Source organism: Ostrea edulis, chromosome 7, assembly GCF_947568905.1.
Source record: "Ostrea edulis chromosome 7, xbOstEdul1.1, whole genome shotgun sequence".
NCBI lineage: Eukaryota > Metazoa > Mollusca > Bivalvia > Ostreida > Ostreidae > Ostrea > Ostrea edulis.
Window position 1 is genome coordinate 29,853,536 of NC_079170.1, and position 20,233 is coordinate 29,873,768.

A 20,233-nucleotide genomic window follows, 5' to 3' on the forward strand; every position below is an offset into this window, starting at 1 on the left:
TCAAAAAGTGAACTATTGGTACTGAAGAAGTTTATATTCTCCATAAATAGTCAATTATTTATGATATAAAAAATTGTGTCAAGGGCATTAACTCTTATGCTGTATGTCTAGTATACGATGACTTCCCTGATGTCCACAGTTAATTCATATATATTTATAAAACAGTAGAATTTTGAAACTGTTGACATTAGAGATTTTGTCATTTTATCAAGTTTTATGTATTTTTTTTATTCTTCTTAATGAAAATGTGCGATTTTCTGATGTGCTAACGTTTAAAAAGGTGGCAACATACGCATTTTATACCTGGCCATTGATTAAATCAAACTATATTAAGTCGAAACGACTGCGGTTTTTCCCCACTTTGAACCCTTAATATTGATAATTCACATGAGGATGAAGCTACCTTAATGGAATCTATAATTATCCTAGTGTTCTCTTCCAAAGTCATAATCTAATGTGACCTCTGTTCTTCTTTCACCATTTTACTGTTCAATTTCTTTATGCCACATATTTATAGAATCATGTCTTATAATTCTTGGAAGGAGTGGAAACTTTGTTTTGATAAATCATTTAGTTTGAAGTCACATTATTCAGCTAACAATGCGTGTATGGATCTACACCATGATAGTACATATTAAGGAGGAAAAGGCTCTCCGAGATTGGATATGCTTCCTGTCGGTAATGTTTCAAGACGGAACGAATAGTTCAACGTATAGCTCGAATAACTTGACATACAAATGTGTATATAGCTTTCATAATTCAACATATTCAATAAATGTATAATTTGATAATATAATGGAAATCTATCAAGTTTGTATAGAACTGCAAAATTAGTGGCTTTTTTCTAAATAACTTAACATTACTGGATTAAATTTTATTTTTGAAAATACACGAGGGTATATGAACTGCGAGGCTTCAGGAAGCTCGGTATTAGTCATTGTACTATCTGTTTTCTTATTTGGAAGACAAAGGATACCCCCATCCCCCACCCCATACAGAGGAAAAGAGCAATGGTGTAATCAAATAAGTGAAGACTGATATTGATATTTTGGCAATTAAACATAAACACCCTCTTGTAATTTGTAGCAAGGCTTTTTGTATAAATTATTTCAAGCAAAGGGTGAAAGGTAATTGGGACGTTGTAGATAGAATGCAAGCTCAATATCATGGTCTAACAGGCAGGACGTATTTCATCTCCGATTATTTTCTGTCTTGTTTCAGTTTAGAAATATTATCTAAGCCCCGTTCATTTATTACATCAGATTAAACCAGATCATAGATCTTTTTATTTGAATGGACGAAGTCTTCTCAAAAGTACAAATAATCGTTGAAACCAATTCGCAGGTTTAAAACCCCCGATAGGCCGGAGGTATGGGTCCAATGGTGTCTTTTAGAATGTCATTTATATAAACTTCAGTTATAGATGTTGTGTTAATTGCATTTCCTCGGAGATCGTTCAATAATGCGCGTGGTTATTCTTTCATATAGATCACAATCACTACAGGCTAACAATGTGCAGTTTTGTTCTTTTCAAAGACGTACATTGGGTTTGTGATAGGCCTAGTTCGCCTTGAGACAGGCTCTGTGATAGGCTAATCAGATGTGCGTTACAAAATGGACGTTTTCTGATGAAGTCTGAATTTCATCAGGCCAATTAAATAAGATGTAAACATTTTGACTTGGAACCGGAGAAAAAGTTCCTTATTTTGTCCAAGATATATATTCTATTTGATATCATAAACTACTTTGCATGATAGACAGGGGCAGATAAATATATTACTGGAAAGATGTACTAGTAATATGCAATCAGTGTAACTAACAATCAACACAAATTGTGGGAATAAAACAATTTTTTTTCCTGCGGCATGCATTGAATCATAGCTATTCTACAGAAATGAAATGCACCGAAAACAAAACTCCCATCCCACACTAGGATTACACGTAGCCAATAACAACCCGACCTGGATGGTTTCCAAAATTACTATATAGTTTACATATCGACAGTGGTCAACATCGTACTAACATTAGAATGTTTCAACATTTCATTGCCCCCTAGTGACATAACCTTGATTCAAGTTTACCTCCATGTAATACGCAAATATTATTGTTTGAACATTCCAAAGTTTAAAGTTATTCAGATTCCAAACAAGCAGAGTAAAACGGACATGACAGTGATTAACTAGTACACACATTCATGTTGAGTATGACACAAGTTCTAAAATTAACACTACTTTCCCTTTTTGTGCTACTTATCTTTAGATGACAGAAAAAGAATGATACACTTCAAGATAGCTTTGATGCATTTGTAAACATCACTGACACGTCATATATATCAACCAAATACATATATGGAAAATGATCATCCACGCGTGCAAATCTAAATCATGAGACATTTTTAACTATATAGGGCAATTCACTTTTTTAAGGCAAAGACCCGACAAGGCTGGGGGCTGTTTCGATTTTACATATTTCGTTCGCGCGCTGTAACATCTTTGTTACTTGGATAGAGTGTCCGAATTCTTCTCGCTCGTTTACAGACCTAATTAGACAACTGCCTGATTGACCTCTGCGACCGGGAGTCAAAATAAGGTCTTCAGAAAAGGACATGAGTCGATTCGGGGGAATTTACAAAGACGAAAATGTCGTCTGCTCAACGACTTGTGACATCTACGTTCCGTCGTCCGTACCAGAATCCTGTGCTTTGGCGCTTAAATGTGAGCTGCATTCGTTTGGACACTGTGACGTGTATCTGATTCAAACTGCCGGAGGTACGGACATGGCATCAGGGTCAATTCTGGACATACCAGGGCAAAATAAGGTCAGTGTATACGTATCTGTTTATTGCTAGAAGTCATGTTTGTTGTACATCATGTACATTAGCCAAATACACGAATATAGGAAGTGCGAATCTAAAATCATGAGACATTTTAAGGCAAAGACTCAATAAAATCTGGGGAATGTTTCAATTTTATACCAGTGTTCCGTGTATATATTCAATATCCTCAGTGTTACTGGTAATTTATCGTTGTTTGCCTCGTATCATGTCAGATAAACGCGGCTATGAAATTTCATACCTGCATGGATTTTCCCTTCCTCCTTAGGAAACCTGGTGAAATACAATACAGGACAGAGTTATATTGCTTAAGATTACATGCGCAGTCCGAGTGACGGGATGGCATCACAATATTGTTGTAAATTAAAACCAATGTGCTGATATGGTGATACGAACTTGTTCTGGTAATGTAACACGGGTCCAAAGTATGTTAGAAAAGATGTCGATTTTGTCCCATACTCTATAGTGAAATGAGGGTATTAATTTGAGCCTGTCGGTCCATCCGTGCGTCTTTCAGTCCTTCAGTCAATAAGTACTTGGGTTTCTTTCATGGGAGGGGCGTGTACATGTAATGGGAGGGGCGTGTACATGTAATGGGAGGGGTGTATACATACAGTGTTACCCTTTCCCCTCATAAATCAGTTTCTGTTCATTGTGCACAGATTCAACTGAAATTTGGTATATACATGTAGATACATCATAAGAATATCCAGGTCAAACTGGTGGAATAATGTTTGACAGACTTTTGTGTCCCATGGACTTAGAAACTTGGAAACAATTCATAGTTTTCGCTAATTATCTCAGTCACATATGGATATTTTGAATTGAAATTCAGGATATAGATACAGGATAAGGATGACTAACAGCCGTGTAAAATATATTGCATATTCCTATACAGATAAGGATGGATTTGGACCTGAACAATATTTTAGAAGACAACCTTCACTACACAACAAAAGACCAGTACTGGCACGAGTTTTCCCGCCGATATGGTTCTATAGAACGGTGTGTGACCGTGCACTTTTGTAAGGAGGACGAGCAATGTGAGAAGTTTTTAGAACTATTGCAGGTCTCGTTCAGAACTCTGGAGGAGTGCAAACGACGTCGTATCTATCCTGAAAACAGTAAGCAAAATATTGAAAACAGTAAGCAAAATATTGAAAACAGTAAGCAAAATATTGAAAACAGTAAGCAAAATAACCTATAAGATTACTGTATGCTTGAAAATTGTACAATCTTTATTCAATTTTCGATAACGTTTCACTGTTCGCTTGAAAATTCTAAATGTTTGCTAGAAAATTCTCAAATCTTCATTAAAATATTTTATCTAGAAGTTTATATACTACCTTGAAAATTTACAATCCTCATTAACTGCTTCCACCGCAGAAAAAACCACCGAACAGAAAAAAAAAACCAAAACAAAAAAAAACCCAACAACCCCCCCCCCCCCAAAAAAAAACACCCCAAACTATCGGACAAGCTTTCCCTATCATCCATCAAAATTTTACAGCATCGAACAAGCATACCGTATTGATGAAATGTAAAACCGGAACAATTGTAAAACCGTACGATTGTAAAACCGTACAATGACGAGAAATAGTACGTTATGCCATTTTGATCAATAACAAACTAAATTGTGATTAAGAAAAGAGAATACTTAAGGAAGGAAATAAAAGTTCGTCAGATTCAAACATATTGCCATGGTATCCAGTCAGTTCTATAACACTGGTATTCTAAGTCTCTGGTTCATGAACCTATTGCCTTGCTATCCAAGTCAGTTCTATAACACTGGTATTCTAAGTATCTGGTTCACGAACCTATTGCCTTGCTATCCAGTCAGTTCTTCTATAACACTGGTATTCTAAGTCTCTGGTTCATGAACCTATTGCCTTGCTATCCAGTCAGTTCTTCTATAACACTGGTATTCTAAGTCTCTGGTTCATGAACCTATTGCCTTGCTATCCAATCAATTCTATAACACTGGTATTCTAAGTATGTGGATCACAAAACCTTTTAAAGCTGTCTGACAATACACTATCTTTTCAAGAACCATTTGAGATCGAACTCAACAAGATAGCTCGCACGCGTTTTTCTATAAGGGCAAATAACTCGTGTTAGTGTTGTTCTTGAATTAGTTTTGCTCTACATTACAGGTGAATACAGTGGTTTAAATGTTAAGAAATTGCTCCATTCTTTGAAAAGTTAGATTATCTTATATAGCTTTTGATATTTTAATAGTTCTTCATGTTCATTTAGGAAATTAACTTATATTTTCAAGCGTATCGTCTCGTTGCATACGAAACTACCAGGGAGATCTGTATTGCTAAAACACCAACCATAAGAGAAAGCAATTTTGAGTTGCCATGGGAACGTGTCGGAGTTCTAGACATTGACTTTGAAAAATTTAAAACACCTTTAGAGGAAGAACAAGCCATTTTTGTCCACATAGTTTCCCAAAACTCAAAACAAAAAGCTATTATTTCTAAAGGTAAGGCCTATTTCTAGTTTTACTATCACATTTGTTAATAAAGTTTATAATTCATAAAATCAAACGATAAACTAGTCTTTAGTCATCTAACACATGCTTCCAGGCATAACGAGGGTTGTTTCCTATTGGTCTGAATTTGAAAAAAAATCTGCGTTGATTTTCAGATAAACCACAGGGCCACTCATCCGCTAATGTACTCGATAAAATACAGTCGTCTGACATGATGAAGCGGTATCTCCATTGCCAGAAATGCTCCGAGTCGTTCGATCTGGAAAATCGGCACCCCAGACTACTGCCATGTCTTCATACTTTGTGTATTCAGTGCTTGAAGCGCACAACTATGAGCAACAAAGTCCATTGTTCAGCTTGTGACGTCAGTTATGACGTATTCAACATGGACAGAGATTGTCCACGAGATGACACGAGATTTGATTTCATTGAGTACTGCCAGCTAATGGACGAAAACTACAATTTGTATTGTAGCGTTTGTCCGGACAAAGTTGCAACACACAGATGCATAAAGTGTGCAGAATGGTTGTGTTTAGACTGTCATGATGCACACAAAAGAGTCACGGCAACAAAAAAGCATACTTTATTATCCATAGATGACATGAAACTTGCAAAAACATTAGAAGGGTTTAAACGAAATGTGAAATGCAAGCGTCATTCAGAAAATTGTGCGACGCTGTACTGCGTAACAGAATCTTGCCAGCAATCGATGTGCTCCACATGTGCTCTGAAGAAATGCAAAGAACAGGACGTGCACAAAACGATACGGATCGAAAACATTGTAGAGGAAAAACGTGAGAAAATCATGGCACTGAAAGACAATGTGGAGAGAGTGGAGCGTGATGTCACGGATGCAATGGAACAAATTCAGTCCGAAAGAAAGACTATCGAAAATACTGCCGATTGTGTGGTGGAAAGTATTGATTCAAAATTTGATAGCTTATTCCAGCTAATTGAAAAGTATAAAGATGAGTTAAAAACCGAGTTAAGAAAATCGGTGAATATGAAGCTGGATATATTAGAAATGCAAAAACAGGAACTGGTTACTTTGAAGAAACATATCGTGGAGGCTGAAGAGCTGGTAGACCTCGTGATAAGTTCTCCAAACTCTTTAGCTCTATTACAGGTACGTGAGGCCTTAGCGGCATGAACACCTACGTGAGAGGTCATGATACATGTAATTATTGCCCAAGCAAACACGCCGCTTATGGGAATCATCACGTGCTCTAGGTTTACTACCCCCCTCGCTCTTAGCCACTTAAGTAATGATATATCATTTTAATTTTAGATGGAACAGACAATAATTAATAGACTTGACAAACTAGCAAATGACGTTTTTGATCATTGTCCACGTGAGCTGTCTACTTTCGGATTTTACGAAGACGATTTGGCACCAAAACTCGAGCAGGTCATCGCAGACAATGCCCAGATCTGGTCCTCTTCAATATTTCCCGACAAATGTATGACGATAGTGGACGAGACTTTTTGGGAAGACGACTCTGTTAAATTCACAGTGTTACCACAAGACTACAGAGGGATTCCGATCAAAACGGACTCTGTTGTGATGAGGGCAACAATAGAAAATTCCGAAGGTACAAATTATTGCATTTAGTTTGTTTCACTCATTACAAAAATATTTTAGATCTTTATGTTGATTATTTAAACATATTTACCAAATATGGAGTTTTTACTTTGACCTTTTTTCCTCTATATTCTTATCTTACAAATTTTCAATTTTTTTTTTCATTTTAATAATTCTAACAGAATTTAATTTTAATGAAAGTTCGACATTCACTATTTTAGGAAACACCACCGATGGAGTTGTCACTCCCAGACCAGACGAGTATTCCATGATTGACGTCACAGCAGAAGTCGTTTGTTTTGGGCGCCACATACTAAAGATTTACATGGCCGATACGCTTGTTGTATCTGTAGTATTTGACAGAACTCGAGGTAATGGTTCTTTATATGTAGTTATTTGTTTCTGAATTACAGAATTGATCTCCATGCGCCAACTTTTGAGTAGCTAAATGTGTGTAGACCGCGAGACATGACCGTACATAGTCCAATAAGATAAACTGATTTACTAGTACTCAAGCTAGTATACTGTGTATACGTTTATTACAATATTTGTTTTGTTGTTCATCTGGTGTGAAAGAATGCCATGCTGGTCATTATCGAATTCTACCAGCGTATATATGATGTCTTACAAAACAATCTGTCGACGGTGCTACCGTTAGGGCGAGCGCAGGTACATCATTCATAATCCAGAACCTGTTTGGAGAGAGTAGTTGTTACCACGTGTCTCCCCCAATCTATACTCGGGGATATTATATATTTTACAACAACTGGGAGTGCATGAGTATAGGCAAATCTATTTTATTTCCTACCAAGCTCAAGTGTGTGTGTGTGTACATGTAATATTTTGTATGCGTGTACATGTACAGCTGTATATGTATGCGTGTGTGTGTGTATGTGTGTGTGTGTACATGTACATATGTATATGTATGCGTGTGTGTGTGTGTGTGTACATGTAATATTTTGTATGCGTGTACATGTACAGCTGTATATGTATGCGTGTGTGTGTCTGACCCTCTTCCTCTTGCATAATTTCTACCAATAAAGATGTTTGGTCGGGGGAAAACCACAGGAAAACTCTGTAGTGTAAAGCACAGGCACTTAAATCGCTTGGGTGCCTAATTATTATATATAAGAGTACTCTTATATATATAGTAATTAGACCCCCAATCGATATAAGTGCCTGTGGGTGAAACTAACTACCTAAATCAACATAATTTTTATAAATTGTCAAACACCTGTGTTAAATTGGTTTGGATAAAAATAGGCAACAATAAGACATTTGAATCGTTATAAAGACCCCATATTTACATTTGCCAATGCACTTCCTTATATGACAGTACTAATGAAATCGATGTTCAATTTCGTGTGACATGAATTTGGTCATGTGATCAGTTTGTTCTTGCGTATGAATACAATCACCGCTTCAAAAGTCAGTTCCTGTACTTTCACCTGGCTTCTTGCTTAAGCAATGCAGTGGGGGATTTAGACCCCAACCACCCCTCTCGCCAGAAATCTAAATAATAGAAATAGTGTGAGTAAAATTCCAGATTGGCACCCAAAATGGCTGAGTATTTTGGCCAATACTTGACTTTCACACACACCCTTTCATAAACTCTGGATCCGCCACTGCAATGACATCATAACAGAAACAAACGCAGCAGGATATTTATACAGAGTTTATTTTGAAAACAAACAAGAATTTCATCAATTTATAAAAGAGAAACATTAAACATACCGTTCTGTTGTTTCATTTTATACAGTTTTAAATACCGTCTGCAACTTCTGCATGGCGAATTCTATGATATTGAAAGCGAAAAAATGTAAGCCTAATTACTTTATGATGATAGGTTAACCTGTTGTTTCCTGACAACTTCCATCACGGCTATGACTCGGCATGATCATAAGCGAGGCTGGTTTCGAGGCTCGAAAAATTTATATGTTCATGTCAGGGTGCCGGTGCGAGTCTTCATTAAAATCCTACAACAGAAATCTCTCAAGTGAACAAAAACTCCTTCAGTTCGTTTTTATTTTATTTTACACACACTGAAGGTAAATAAAAGACGCAACCTACCTGCACTTTGTCTAAATCTATCCTACTGTCTCGAATCGTCTCCTGCATGACTACAACCGCGAGTCCTAAAGATGAACATGCCGTTGTTTCTTTCCAAAAACCTGACTAAGAACTTAACGTTAACTTGACCTATCATATTCACCATCAATTCTCTCAGATCATTTGAATTTCTGTCGAAATCTGTGTTCAACAATTGCGTTTTCAACTTAGTTAGCTAGACCGACGCATGCAGTTTCTCCATCGCTGATCGCGACTAAGTCACATCACAGATGTAGTTTATTCCGCTCTTCTTGTCGTCATTTCAGTTAACTTTACGCTCTAAATTACCTTTATTTTACACATATTTCGTCTTTTTTTTTTTTTTTTTTTTTTTTTAACACTTTCGATTAAATATCTATATCTTATATTCTCTTTGATATTGTTCCTAATTTTTTATTCGATAAAACTAACGAACTATATTTTGTGTTCTACAATCGTTATTTTGGTCATCTGCTACATAATCATGGAAGCTCGGTAAGAACACAAATAAAAATAGAAAATATAAATATTATAAGAAAGAAAATATCATTTTTGAATGTTATTGGGATATGACATGAAGTTGTAAGTGATCAAATCTACTATAACGCCCTTCGGGCGTTATAGGATTTGATCACGTGACCAAATTCATGTCATATCCCAACAACATTAAAAATGATATCTTATTTCTTAATTGATAGCATAATTATGTACTATAAGGGATTAATATTGATAAGAATTAATATTTGAGTCTTTAAATCGTTATGGGTCCTTTAAAGGGACCGATTCACGATTTCCCCGAAAATTTTGTTTTTCACTTTTAATGATCAAAACCTACTGTCTAAAGATTTCACATAAAAATTAAGGCCATACATTATCACAGAAGCTCATTTTAGAGAGTTTGTTATTTGTTTTGTAAACAAAGATTGCCCTATGTTATTGTTTACGAAATTTTAAAAAGAAATTGATATTGATTAAGTTTATCAAAATGTTGCTTTTATTCTTGCATTCAGAAAGTCAAAATTTTGGCTGTCAACATCAATTTTTAATGTTTAACATTCAGAATAGAAAATATTTTTTTTTTCAAAAATCGTGAACCAGTCCCTTTAATCCACCTTTTTTTTTGCATATAGTTACACCGGTCAAAATAGCTGTGGTAAGTGAAAGTGCAGACGGTTTTACAATTTTCAGTCACTTGGAACCATTATGGACTTAAGTTTATGAATTGGAATAAGCAATTCAACTTAGAAATGATATCTAATCCTGCACATTCTATACAATAGCTTGTTGCAATGCTCACACATTTTGTTTAGTCGTATAATGACAGGACCCAGCTAAATGTCGACCAAAAAATAATAGACATTTTTCCTAACTCATTTCTGCAAACTCTTCCTTGTGTGATTATCATGCAAGATGAATGTGATGACCCTGGTTTAAGGTACAATATTTTCAATTAATCCCGATTAAGCATCGTTATTTTAGTTCATACAAGGAATTCACAATTTTTATCATGCACTATTGTAAACACATTTTTTTTCCACTAACGTCCTTAATTTTTTGTTTACTGAATCAACTTTATTTAATCAACCGGGGATTTTTTATTTTATTTTAGAAAGCATCCAGACGTTTGTAGGGTGTATACACTAACTTATGGATGCTCGAGACTACGGTCACTACGATTTTGGAAGTTTTTTTTACCCCAAAAATGCATTGGACGTATGTGTTAGACTCAAATTTTCTCTGCATGTCCTAATGTTTAGAACTTTCAGCGTTCGCCAATGTGTTGACGGTGTTACCTTTAGGCGAGCGCAGCGGGATACCTGGACTATCGATCAGAGATACTTTTATCTCGTATATTATACTTCTCAATCTGTTCGTCTGATACGTAAGTTGAATATTTAGTTATGAGAAAGCGTTGTAGGGATTTGAAATGAAACTATTGTACAACAGCCTGTAGTGGAAATGAAGACAAGCCTTGTTTTTCATTCTCAGTGTCTGATGCTGTTTTGGGATGAATTATGTATTGCGCAGACGCAGGACGCGTATTGCCTGTGGCGACAGAATTGTCATATTGTGTTGGCATTTCAAATTTTCTATATAATTCCTCAATATTCTTTAGTTGTTCGATTGTGCACAACTATACAGATTTCCAATTGGTTTTTTTTTTACGTAATTTAAAAAAAAACCTGATTTGATTTTTAATTTCAAATACGAAGAGAGTTGGTATTTCAAGTTAATAATTTGTAATCTAAAATTCATCCTTCGTAATTACAAATTGCCAATGAAAATTATTAGGGCATGTTAAATATTGTATTTTTGCTTGAAATGGGATGAGAAGGAAATGGAGCCGGCCACACACGGGCATTCAACGTTGGTTTACCTCTGCACTACGTGTATCTGGTAGAATAGTGAATCATTGTACATTTTACTTTCTTTAGTCCTCCAACGAACACGATACTGGGCTGCTTTTGCGGCGTCATGCCAGGTCATGTCCTGTGCTTTTAATTCTACTTCTGAGTCACGGTATTTCTTGGACGTCCCCTCTTTCTCTTGCCCTGCGGGTTCCAGGTCAGGGCCTGGCGTGTGGTGGTTTAAGGTGGCTTCCTTAGGGTGTGTCCAATCCATCCCCACTTCCTACGTCTGATTTGTATGTCTATAGGTTCCTGCCCTGTTCTCTTCCATAGTTCTTCATTTGTGATCTTTTCAGGCCATCGGATGTTGAAAATGCGCCTGAGACAGGTGTTGTAAAATGTCTGGATCTTCTGCAGGGTTGTTTTGGTCATTCTCCATGTCTCTGCTCCATACAGCAAGACGGACTTAACATTGGAGTTGAGGATCCGCAGTTTGGTAGTAATGCGGATGTTCTTTGAGGCCCATATGTTCTTTAGCATGGTAAACGCTGCTCGTGCCTTGCCGATTCTTGACTTGATGTCACGGTCTGTACCACCCTGTCTGTGCATCACACTCCCCAGGTAGATGAAAGACTCGGCTTCTTTGATGGGTTATGTTGGTTTTGGTTTGTCGTTAATGCTTCTGTAACTTGACTTTTTTTATTGGTAGGGTTGTTGGCCCTGCGCAAACCTCTAATAACCTCGAGGAAAGATGGTTTAATTTTAGAGTTTCCTTCCTAGACTGCTTTCCATCCCTGGATATTGAGCACAGTCCGCCCATTGGTTTTATATAAGTGATTTCCTTCACCTAGCCTTTCCCATAAGTGGGTATGGCTGCAAGGCAGCAGAGGTTTGGAATCAGAGTTTTCCTTCTCTTAGATGAGCTGTCCTCCCAGACTGATGAGCCCCATCTACCCAAAGCATTGGTTTTCAGGCGCCAAGTAACTCGCCTTCTCCCCTTCTCCTATCAGTAGTAGCAGTTCCGCCGGGCTTGATGCAAACCACACGAGCAGGCTAGGAGCTGGACTTGGTTGTCAGAGGCTATTAGAGGCGCACGCCATGAGGAGCACTTTATAGACAATGGGAGCTTATCCCCATCACCACCCCTCGGCTATGACAACCTTTGGAACCATTGTACATTTTACCTGTTAATTATATCATCTTGTATGACATATTGTAATATTTTAGGAGAGGGACTTGTAAGAGCAGGCCAATATTATGAGAAATACGGTTTTAGATAGAACAATGTTTTAAGTAAGATACAAGACTCCGTCTTGGATTGGTTCGTATTGTAATACATATTGTAATATTTTAGGAGAGGGACTTGTAAGAGCAGGCCAATATTATGAGAAATACGGTTTTAGATAGAACAATGTTTTAAGTAAGATACAAGACTCCGTCCTGGATTGGTTCGTCACTGTTTACTTAACTAAATAACGTTGTACCAACCAAACGAGTTACCATTGTATGTGTATATACAACTTGACCAAAGGATCGTCGCAATAAATGTTATAAACTTTATAGAATATTATTCTTATACATATGACTATCAAGTGAAGATATTATTTCAAAGTGGACCATCAATTGGTCATCGTTCGTCATATAAATTGTGGTCAACAAACGTAACCATTTCTACCATGACAATTTATATGACGATAAACAGCGGCCCATGATTATGTAACTACCCCGTACCCTCGGTCTCGTTACATGCCACGCGGCTCGTGCCAGTCCCGTGTCTGACGTACACTGTAATATACAATGTAATAGACCTTCTTCGTCAGCGGCATCTTCGCTAGATGAGTCAGCGGAGGCCTTGACAAAGTACGCGAAGGTCACAGCATGCAAAGACTTTGTTTTGAAGGGCTGTGTCCAAGGTAGACTGACAAATAGTTTCGTAATCATACGTCAACTTTCATTGTTTATTTTGCCTTATATTCGATCTAAACATGTGTTAATATAAAAGCTCGCTGCGCTAGTTGTTAACTAATACTGAAAATGGTTGTATTTTTCCTACAGACTACAGCACAATTTTTCCTACAGGCTACAGCACAATTTTCCCTACAGATGACAGCACAATTTTTCTAACAGACTACAGCACAATTTTTCCTACAGACTACAGCACAATTTTTCCTACAGGCTACAGCACAATTTTCCCTACAGATGACAGCACAATTTTTCTAACAGACTACAGCACAATTTTTCCTACAGACTACAGCACAATTTTTCTTACAGACTACAGCACAATTTCCCCTACAGACTACAGCACAGTGTCATAATGAATCAACGTTTGTGTTTTATGCTATATATGTATTTATTTGAAAAATACATTTCGTTGTAAAAAAAAAATCATTTTCAAGTCAATTTTGCTCTAATCACTATGAAATCAAAAGCATTTATTACAAAACATCTGGACATAAATTTTTATAAGGATTTTCAAAGTTTTGATCAACAATTGCAATTATACTAAGAATGACGATTGGATTAATTAATTTTCAGCTCCATTTATTATGCTGTATTCCTTTATATGTGTAGAACAAAAGCCCTCAGTATGGTATTCTTACAGTCATATGATATGTATGGTATTTAGAATGTAAACAATACACTGATACCATGCAGAAATAGGAGATATTTGTGTTGTTAATGGCTTAAAAGTAAAATTTGACCTTGAATAATTTAGTTTAGCTTAAACAATATTTATTTATCTTATCTCAATAACATAAAACAAACAAGCAACTTGAATACACAAGGTAAGGAAACAAGCCAACAGGATTATATAAATCCTGAATAATTTGATTATTTAGAAAAGTGGTTGTTTTCAATGAATTATGTAGTGAAGAAAAGGAAGTTGACTCATTTATGCTGTAATTAAGTACATGTATATTGAATTTTACTGCAAATATGGATCAATTTGTTTCTAAATGAAGCGTACTTCATTTTACGAATTTAATTTTTTTTTAAAAAGAGTGCTAAACTGTACTGTGCCTTTATTTGCAGTGAAACTCCGTTCTACCTTGCCACTGGGATTAGCGCAAAGAGTTATCTCCCTCGACTTGGGCGAGACCAATATCTGACAATTGGAATATTAGCGTCACCAATACAACTGCTTGGGATTAACATTTACTTTTGCCTATATTTTGTCAACGACAGAGCTATGCTTAGATTTTCTCGCCATAAATCTCAGCTTACATGTCACGTTAAGATGGACTATTACACCAAATTTTATATAATGACTCATTATCAAAGCACTTCATATATGATTTCACCAACCTCTTAATCATTTCATATGATTTTTTTATGTTTTCCCAGAATAATAAAAAAAAAGGTGTTTGATTGTTTGCAAATACTGTACGAGATTCTAAAGTCCAAATTTTACTGTGCTTTGATGCTTGATGTAATATCTAATAAAAGAATGCAAGAAGACTCCAGTAGACGTTCTGAATTGTTAAATAAAAATATCTAAAGAAATTAAAATTGTTATCATTTGTTAATATTTTTACAATTACGATTAAAATCTTCAAGGAACACGTCAGTTAGAGAAAAAGAGAGAGAAAGAAGGAAAAAAACATTAGACGAATGTGCTTTTCAAAGATATTGAAATGAAGTGACCAACATTCAGAAATATTGCGATCAGAATTAAATTGAACCCGATAGGAATCATATAAGAAGAATGGTAAAAAATAACATTTTAGTAAGAAAACTACATTCCCTTGTGGTAAAATGGTTTACAGATTAAATAAATTTTAGCAAACTAATTTCTTGATTACTAGTGCATCAAATAAGCATCGATTTAAGAATTCTATTATTCTCTATCAATTTTGATCGGAATCGATACCTTTTCCTCGGATTTGGTTCAAATTTAAAAAAATTGCAATATTTCTTTTTTAAAAATCTGTTCATTTCATTTCAATATCTTTTAAAATATTTTCTTTAATGAAACGATGAAGATAACGAACAGTGATTAATCTCGTAACCCCTAGAAAGAATACAAACCAAGAGTTGGCAAACACGGACCTCTGGATATACCAGAGGCGAGGTTAGGTGCCTAGGAGGAGTAAGCATTCCCTGTTGACCGGTCACACCCGCCGTGAGCCCTATATCTTGATCAGGTAATCGGAGTAATCCGTAGTCAAAATCCTAACAATTGATATGAAACACGTCAGACAGCATTTCATCCAATGACAGGTTGTATTGGCAATTAACTATCTAGATCGTTATAACGACCATAGAATTTGCGAAATGCTGACTTTAAGCGATACTTTCTAAACCCCTGTTCCACCAACTTGTTTGTCAGTAGCCTGCGTCGATTTAAAAACGAACAATACGCAGAACAAACTCTTGCGTATCGAATCATTTGAGAGATATAAACACCATATGCAGGTGATAATGGAATGGAGAAGCTTCAAATCACCACGCTTGTCATTGAGTGGTTAGTTTGCCATTAGCATCTATGTTCAATAAAATATCTAAGTACGAAGCAGATGTGGAAGACTTCTTCCTCATAAGAATATAAAAACAGGTAGGTCAGCTAACAAAGGAGCACATTCGTACCCTCGTGTTTGTTTGTGTTGATGAAATAATATGGTAAAACGATCACAACAGCTGCACACAATGTGGATGATGTTATTTACAATGTACACTTGATACTTATGTAATAAAGAGGTTGATTTCACAATTATATGGTCACGACCATACAAAAGTCCCACTTTAAAGATACATTTATGACTATTAAATGCAGCCAATCATTCTTTTCAAGTTAATGCTTATCATGTAACCTACATTATACTGCCCCGACTGAACGAAACTTACTGCCCCGACTGAAAGAAACGTACGTGATGAGAATAATACAGCATGCAAATTGAGTTCTTTTAAATTTTTCGCAATTTTTTTTTATCGAAATACATTTTCTATCATATAAAATATCAGAGAAGTAGTCAATTTGAGTTTTTCGTTTTGATAATTTTGTAGGGATGGAAAATGAGAAGTGGTGAAGGGTGTTGATAAGGGACCGGTCAATATTTATTGGGGGGGGGGGGGGGGTGCAAAATACATTAGGACACACATTTATTTTGACTTACATACTGATAGGACTCCAATTTTTTTTATTTTCAAAACTGATAAGACAACTACATTTTTTTTTTTTTGCAAATGTATCAATAATCAAAAAATATAAAGTATTTCAAACTTTTAATTCAACTATCTACATGTATCTCTTTCTCTTTGAGAGATATATCTTTTTCAACGATTAAAGAGATATCTCTTATACTTTGAGAGATATCTCTCTAGGAATCTTAGAGAGATATCTCTTTAAGTGAAGGAGATATTTCTCAAAGTAAAAGAGATATCTTTCAGAGTAAAAGAGATATCTATTTAAGTGAAAGAGATATCTCTCTAATTGAAAGAGATATCTCTTAAAGTATAAGAGATATCTTTCTAAGTGAAAGAGGTATCTCTTAAAGTGAAAGAGATATCTCTTTAAGTGTAAGAGATATCTTAAAAAATAAAAGAGATATCTCTCTAAATGAAAGAGATATCTCTCTAAGTGAAAGAGATATCTATTTTTAAGAGAGATATCTCTTAAGATTAAGAGATATCTCTCATTTTAAAGAGATATCTCTTAAAATAAGAGATATCTCTTTAATTTAAAGAGATATCTTATTTTTCGAATAAATAGTAAAAGGGCTTGCCATAGTGGGACCTAAACTAAAGAAATCCTTCGTAACAAATCAAAATAAACAATCCTCGGATGCAATACAAATGAAAGATTTTGCAATGCAAATGGAAATTATACAATGCAAATGAAAAAATTATATGATACAAATGGAAAATATAGAATACAAATGGAGAATTATACAATACAAATGGAAAATATAGAATACAAATGGAAAATTATACAATACACATGGAAATTATACTATGCAAATGGAAAATTATACAATACAAATGGAAAAGATCAAATATTGCAACGTTTGACATGCCATTGTATGTAATCAACCGAGGGTTTCCGACATGATGGAGAGAGGAACGAAACGTAATCAACCGTGGGTTTCCGACGATGACATGTGTATAGTTTTCTTGGACTGTATATTCAAAGCATTCAAGATATATAATTTGTCATCATCAACCCAAATACTTGAAATATTTTTCAAAATATATATAGTATACCCTACTATCTCACCTTTTTCGTCAGCAAAAAACAGATGTAGGCCTAGTCCGTTTCGGAAATTGTCATGAAGTCACGAAGTAACCTAATTCGTAGCTGTGTATTTTTGAGCCTGAGTAGAATATTCTTGTTTTCGTGTATGATGCAGAATAACCTCCGAGGTCGAGAAATATGAAATATAAAAGCCGTGGCGAAAATGCGAAGTTTATTTCATAATTATTGGTAATTTAACCCTTGAGGTACATGTATGTACAATGTTCATCTCGCTCACCGAGCTCGGCGAATATTGAACTGTTTGCAAATACCACCTGTCATCAGACCTGAGGTCAATTATTTTAAAATGTAATGCATTAAATTACATTGGAATTTTCACTATTACAATTACCATTACTTTCATTCATATAAGTAATTAATTAAATTACAATTACTTTGCTAAAGTAATGAATTACATTACACATTGCAATGAGAAAAGAAAAAAAATAGAAAGAAAAAATTATGATCACAACTTATTTGAAGTTAACTTTTAAATTAGATTATAAATAAGTATAAGAATTTCCATTATAAAAAAATCAATTGAATTATTCATAAATGACCATTGAATGAACACATCTTTATTTCAAAGAATGCATCATGTCATTGAAAAAAACAAAAACTTCTATTATTTCATGAAATAAGAAATTTATATGTAATTCAAATGTAATTGAAAAGTAATGGTCACTACTGGCATTTTTATGTAAGTAATGCATTACATAACTTGTTACACATTACATCCCATTACTTAAAAAAAAATGTAATTATTACAATGCATTGCCATTACACATTACCATTACCCCGGGTCTGCCTGTCATTAGATCGAATGCTGTCTGACGCGTTTCACACATTTTTACATGCTGATTTAGACAATATATTGCTCTGTTTATCGTATGAAAAAATAGGACTCAAGGCGGGTACGACCGGTCAACAGAGAATGCTTACTCCTCCTAGGCATCTAATCCCTCCTCTGGTGTGTCCAGTGGTTCGTGTTTGCCCTTCTCTCTAGAGGATTTATGAGATTAATCGCTGTTCGTTACCTTTTTTCATCTACCTCAAAACTGTCAAAAGATATATAATATACTCCCAACTACCATGCTATAAATGTAAAACGCACCATGTTAAATAATTTAAAATTCATACATACCAAAAAAAAAAAAAAAAAAAAAAAAGAAAGAAAAAGTTAGGAGCAGCCCTTTTGCCAACTGTCATGTATGTATCTAGTTTTGTGTTATGTTTGAAATGACTGTATTTTGTGTTGATGAAATAACACGGTAAAACGATCCAAAACAGCTGCACACAATTTACATGATGTTATTTACAATTACAATGTATATTTGATAATTTCATAAGTACCGCGTTAATTACGTTATAAAGAATATTACATGGTCATACAAAGGTTCTACTCCCAAAATACGTTTACAGTATGACAATTAAATGCAGCCAATCATTCATGGCAAGTTAAGGCTACACGTACAACACAGTGTCCTCACCGAGAGAGTATAACGTGGTGTGAAAACTACATTGTACCAGAAGCCTCGGAAGTCTTTCCACAATTGCTTATCGAAATACATTTTTTATATTATATAAATTATGATAGAAATTGTCAATTTGTGTTTTTTGTTTGAAAATTTTGTAGGAATGGAAAATGAAAAGTGGTGAAGGGTGTTAATAACCCCCCTTCCCCCCAACAAACTCTGCTCAAGATTGGTTGGTCCGCTCAAGGAAGATTCACCATTACAATCATGACAGGAGAAATAATGTATAGCATATAGGTCCCAAAGGCGGATCTAGAAATATTTCAAAGGAGGGGTCGCGACCCAAGTCTGTACCCTTTCCGCCTAAAAAGGTAGGGTCGAAGGTCCCAAAATGGATTTTTTGCTAAACATGTTTAACCAAAGGGGGTTGCAACCCCCACAACTCCACTCTAGATCCGCCGCTGGATCCATTAAAGAAAACGAAGTAGGAAAATTGTGTAAGTAGCGAAGTTGTTACAGATCAGATTTGTTGGATTTTTTCAGGATTAAATGCACTAATAGTGAAAGATATGATGATATTGATATGGCGAGTACGGGTCCATTCAACAAAATCAGAAACTAATAAGAAATAAATTTCGAATGTTGCAAATTGCAAGTCATCGGAGTAGTGGGGATGGGTGGGAAGCAAATTAGGTCCAATCCGAAAGTATTGTTTGAAAAGATAACCCTCCACCATCCCCATTGACTTTTACATCAAAGATTTGATATATTCATAGGTTATTATTTATAAAGAATTTTGGCAGAATTCTGTGTACTAGTATGCCCCATTTAAAACACATGTAAAGTAGTTTTAGGCATGAAATGAATTAATTTTGCTGAAAAAATTAAAAAGTTTGAAAACATGCGATGTGTCCTTTTATGGTTTTCATATCACAGGGAGATCCTCTGCCATTGTTGTTGAATATTATGTATATACATCAGTGACGGATTTTCAAAATTAAGGTAAATCGTGGTATCTTGTTTAGAAAAATGTAAACAATAAAAGAAGCAATATTTTCCACTCTCGGAGAAATAAATGACAAAATCTTTCGATTTATTCAATTACTTTTATTGGGAGAACTTACATAAATTCCATCCCAAAACCCTTAATTTGCATCATTTTATTAATCTCACCTTAT

The 20,233-nt window shown here is 35.2% G+C and overlaps 1 protein-coding gene and 1 long non-coding RNA gene across 4 annotated transcripts; one reads left to right on the forward strand and one right to left on the reverse strand.

Moving 5' to 3' along the window:
• Window positions 1–1,854: 1,854 nt before the first annotated feature.
• On the forward strand, window positions 1,855–14,852 carry LOC125654004 (tripartite motif-containing protein 45-like). 3 transcript variants are annotated; one of them, XR_008796835.1, is made up of 8 exons: window positions 1,855–2,818; window positions 3,732–3,957; window positions 5,112–5,321; window positions 5,486–6,456; window positions 6,619–6,922; window positions 7,134–7,283; window positions 11,705–11,969; window positions 12,058–14,852. XR_008796835.1 is itself a non-coding variant. In XM_056143936.1 (7 exons), exons 1-7 carry the CDS (start codon window positions 2,606–2,608, stop codon window positions 14,456–14,458), a joined length of 2,151 nt encoding a protein of 716 aa, XP_055999911.1. In that variant the 5' UTR covers window positions 1,855–2,605; the 3' UTR covers window positions 14,459–14,852. The 3 variants fall into 3 exon arrangements, 2 of the variants coding, with proteins under 2 accessions (XP_055999911.1, XP_055999912.1); XM_056143936.1 differs by lacking the exon at window positions 11,705–11,969 and having other exon boundaries at window positions 14,382–14,852; XM_056143937.1 differs by having other exon boundaries at window positions 11,705–12,908.
• On the reverse strand, window positions 8,573–11,705 carry LOC130047999 (uncharacterized). The gene is made up of 2 exons (XR_008796836.1): window positions 8,983–11,705; window positions 8,573–8,888 (listed from the first exon to the last, which is right to left on the reverse strand). It is a non-coding gene; the product is annotated as an uncharacterized LOC130047999 (long non-coding RNA).
• Window positions 14,853–20,233: the final 5,381 nt, after the last annotated feature.

Bases quoted from the DNA above. Each gene is read 5' to 3' on its own strand.
- LOC125654004 (XM_056143936.1), top strand. From the start codon at position 2,606: ATGAGTCGATTCGGGGGAATTTACAAAGACGAAAATGTCGTCTGCTCA. The intron at 3,958-5,111 runs GTAAGCAAAATA...TATATTTTCAAG, and splicing joins TCGTATCTATCCTGAAAACA to CGTATCGTCTCGTTGCATAC. The intron at 5,322-5,485 runs GTAAGGCCTATT...GTTGATTTTCAG, and splicing joins AAAAGCTATTATTTCTAAAG to ATAAACCACAGGGCCACTCA.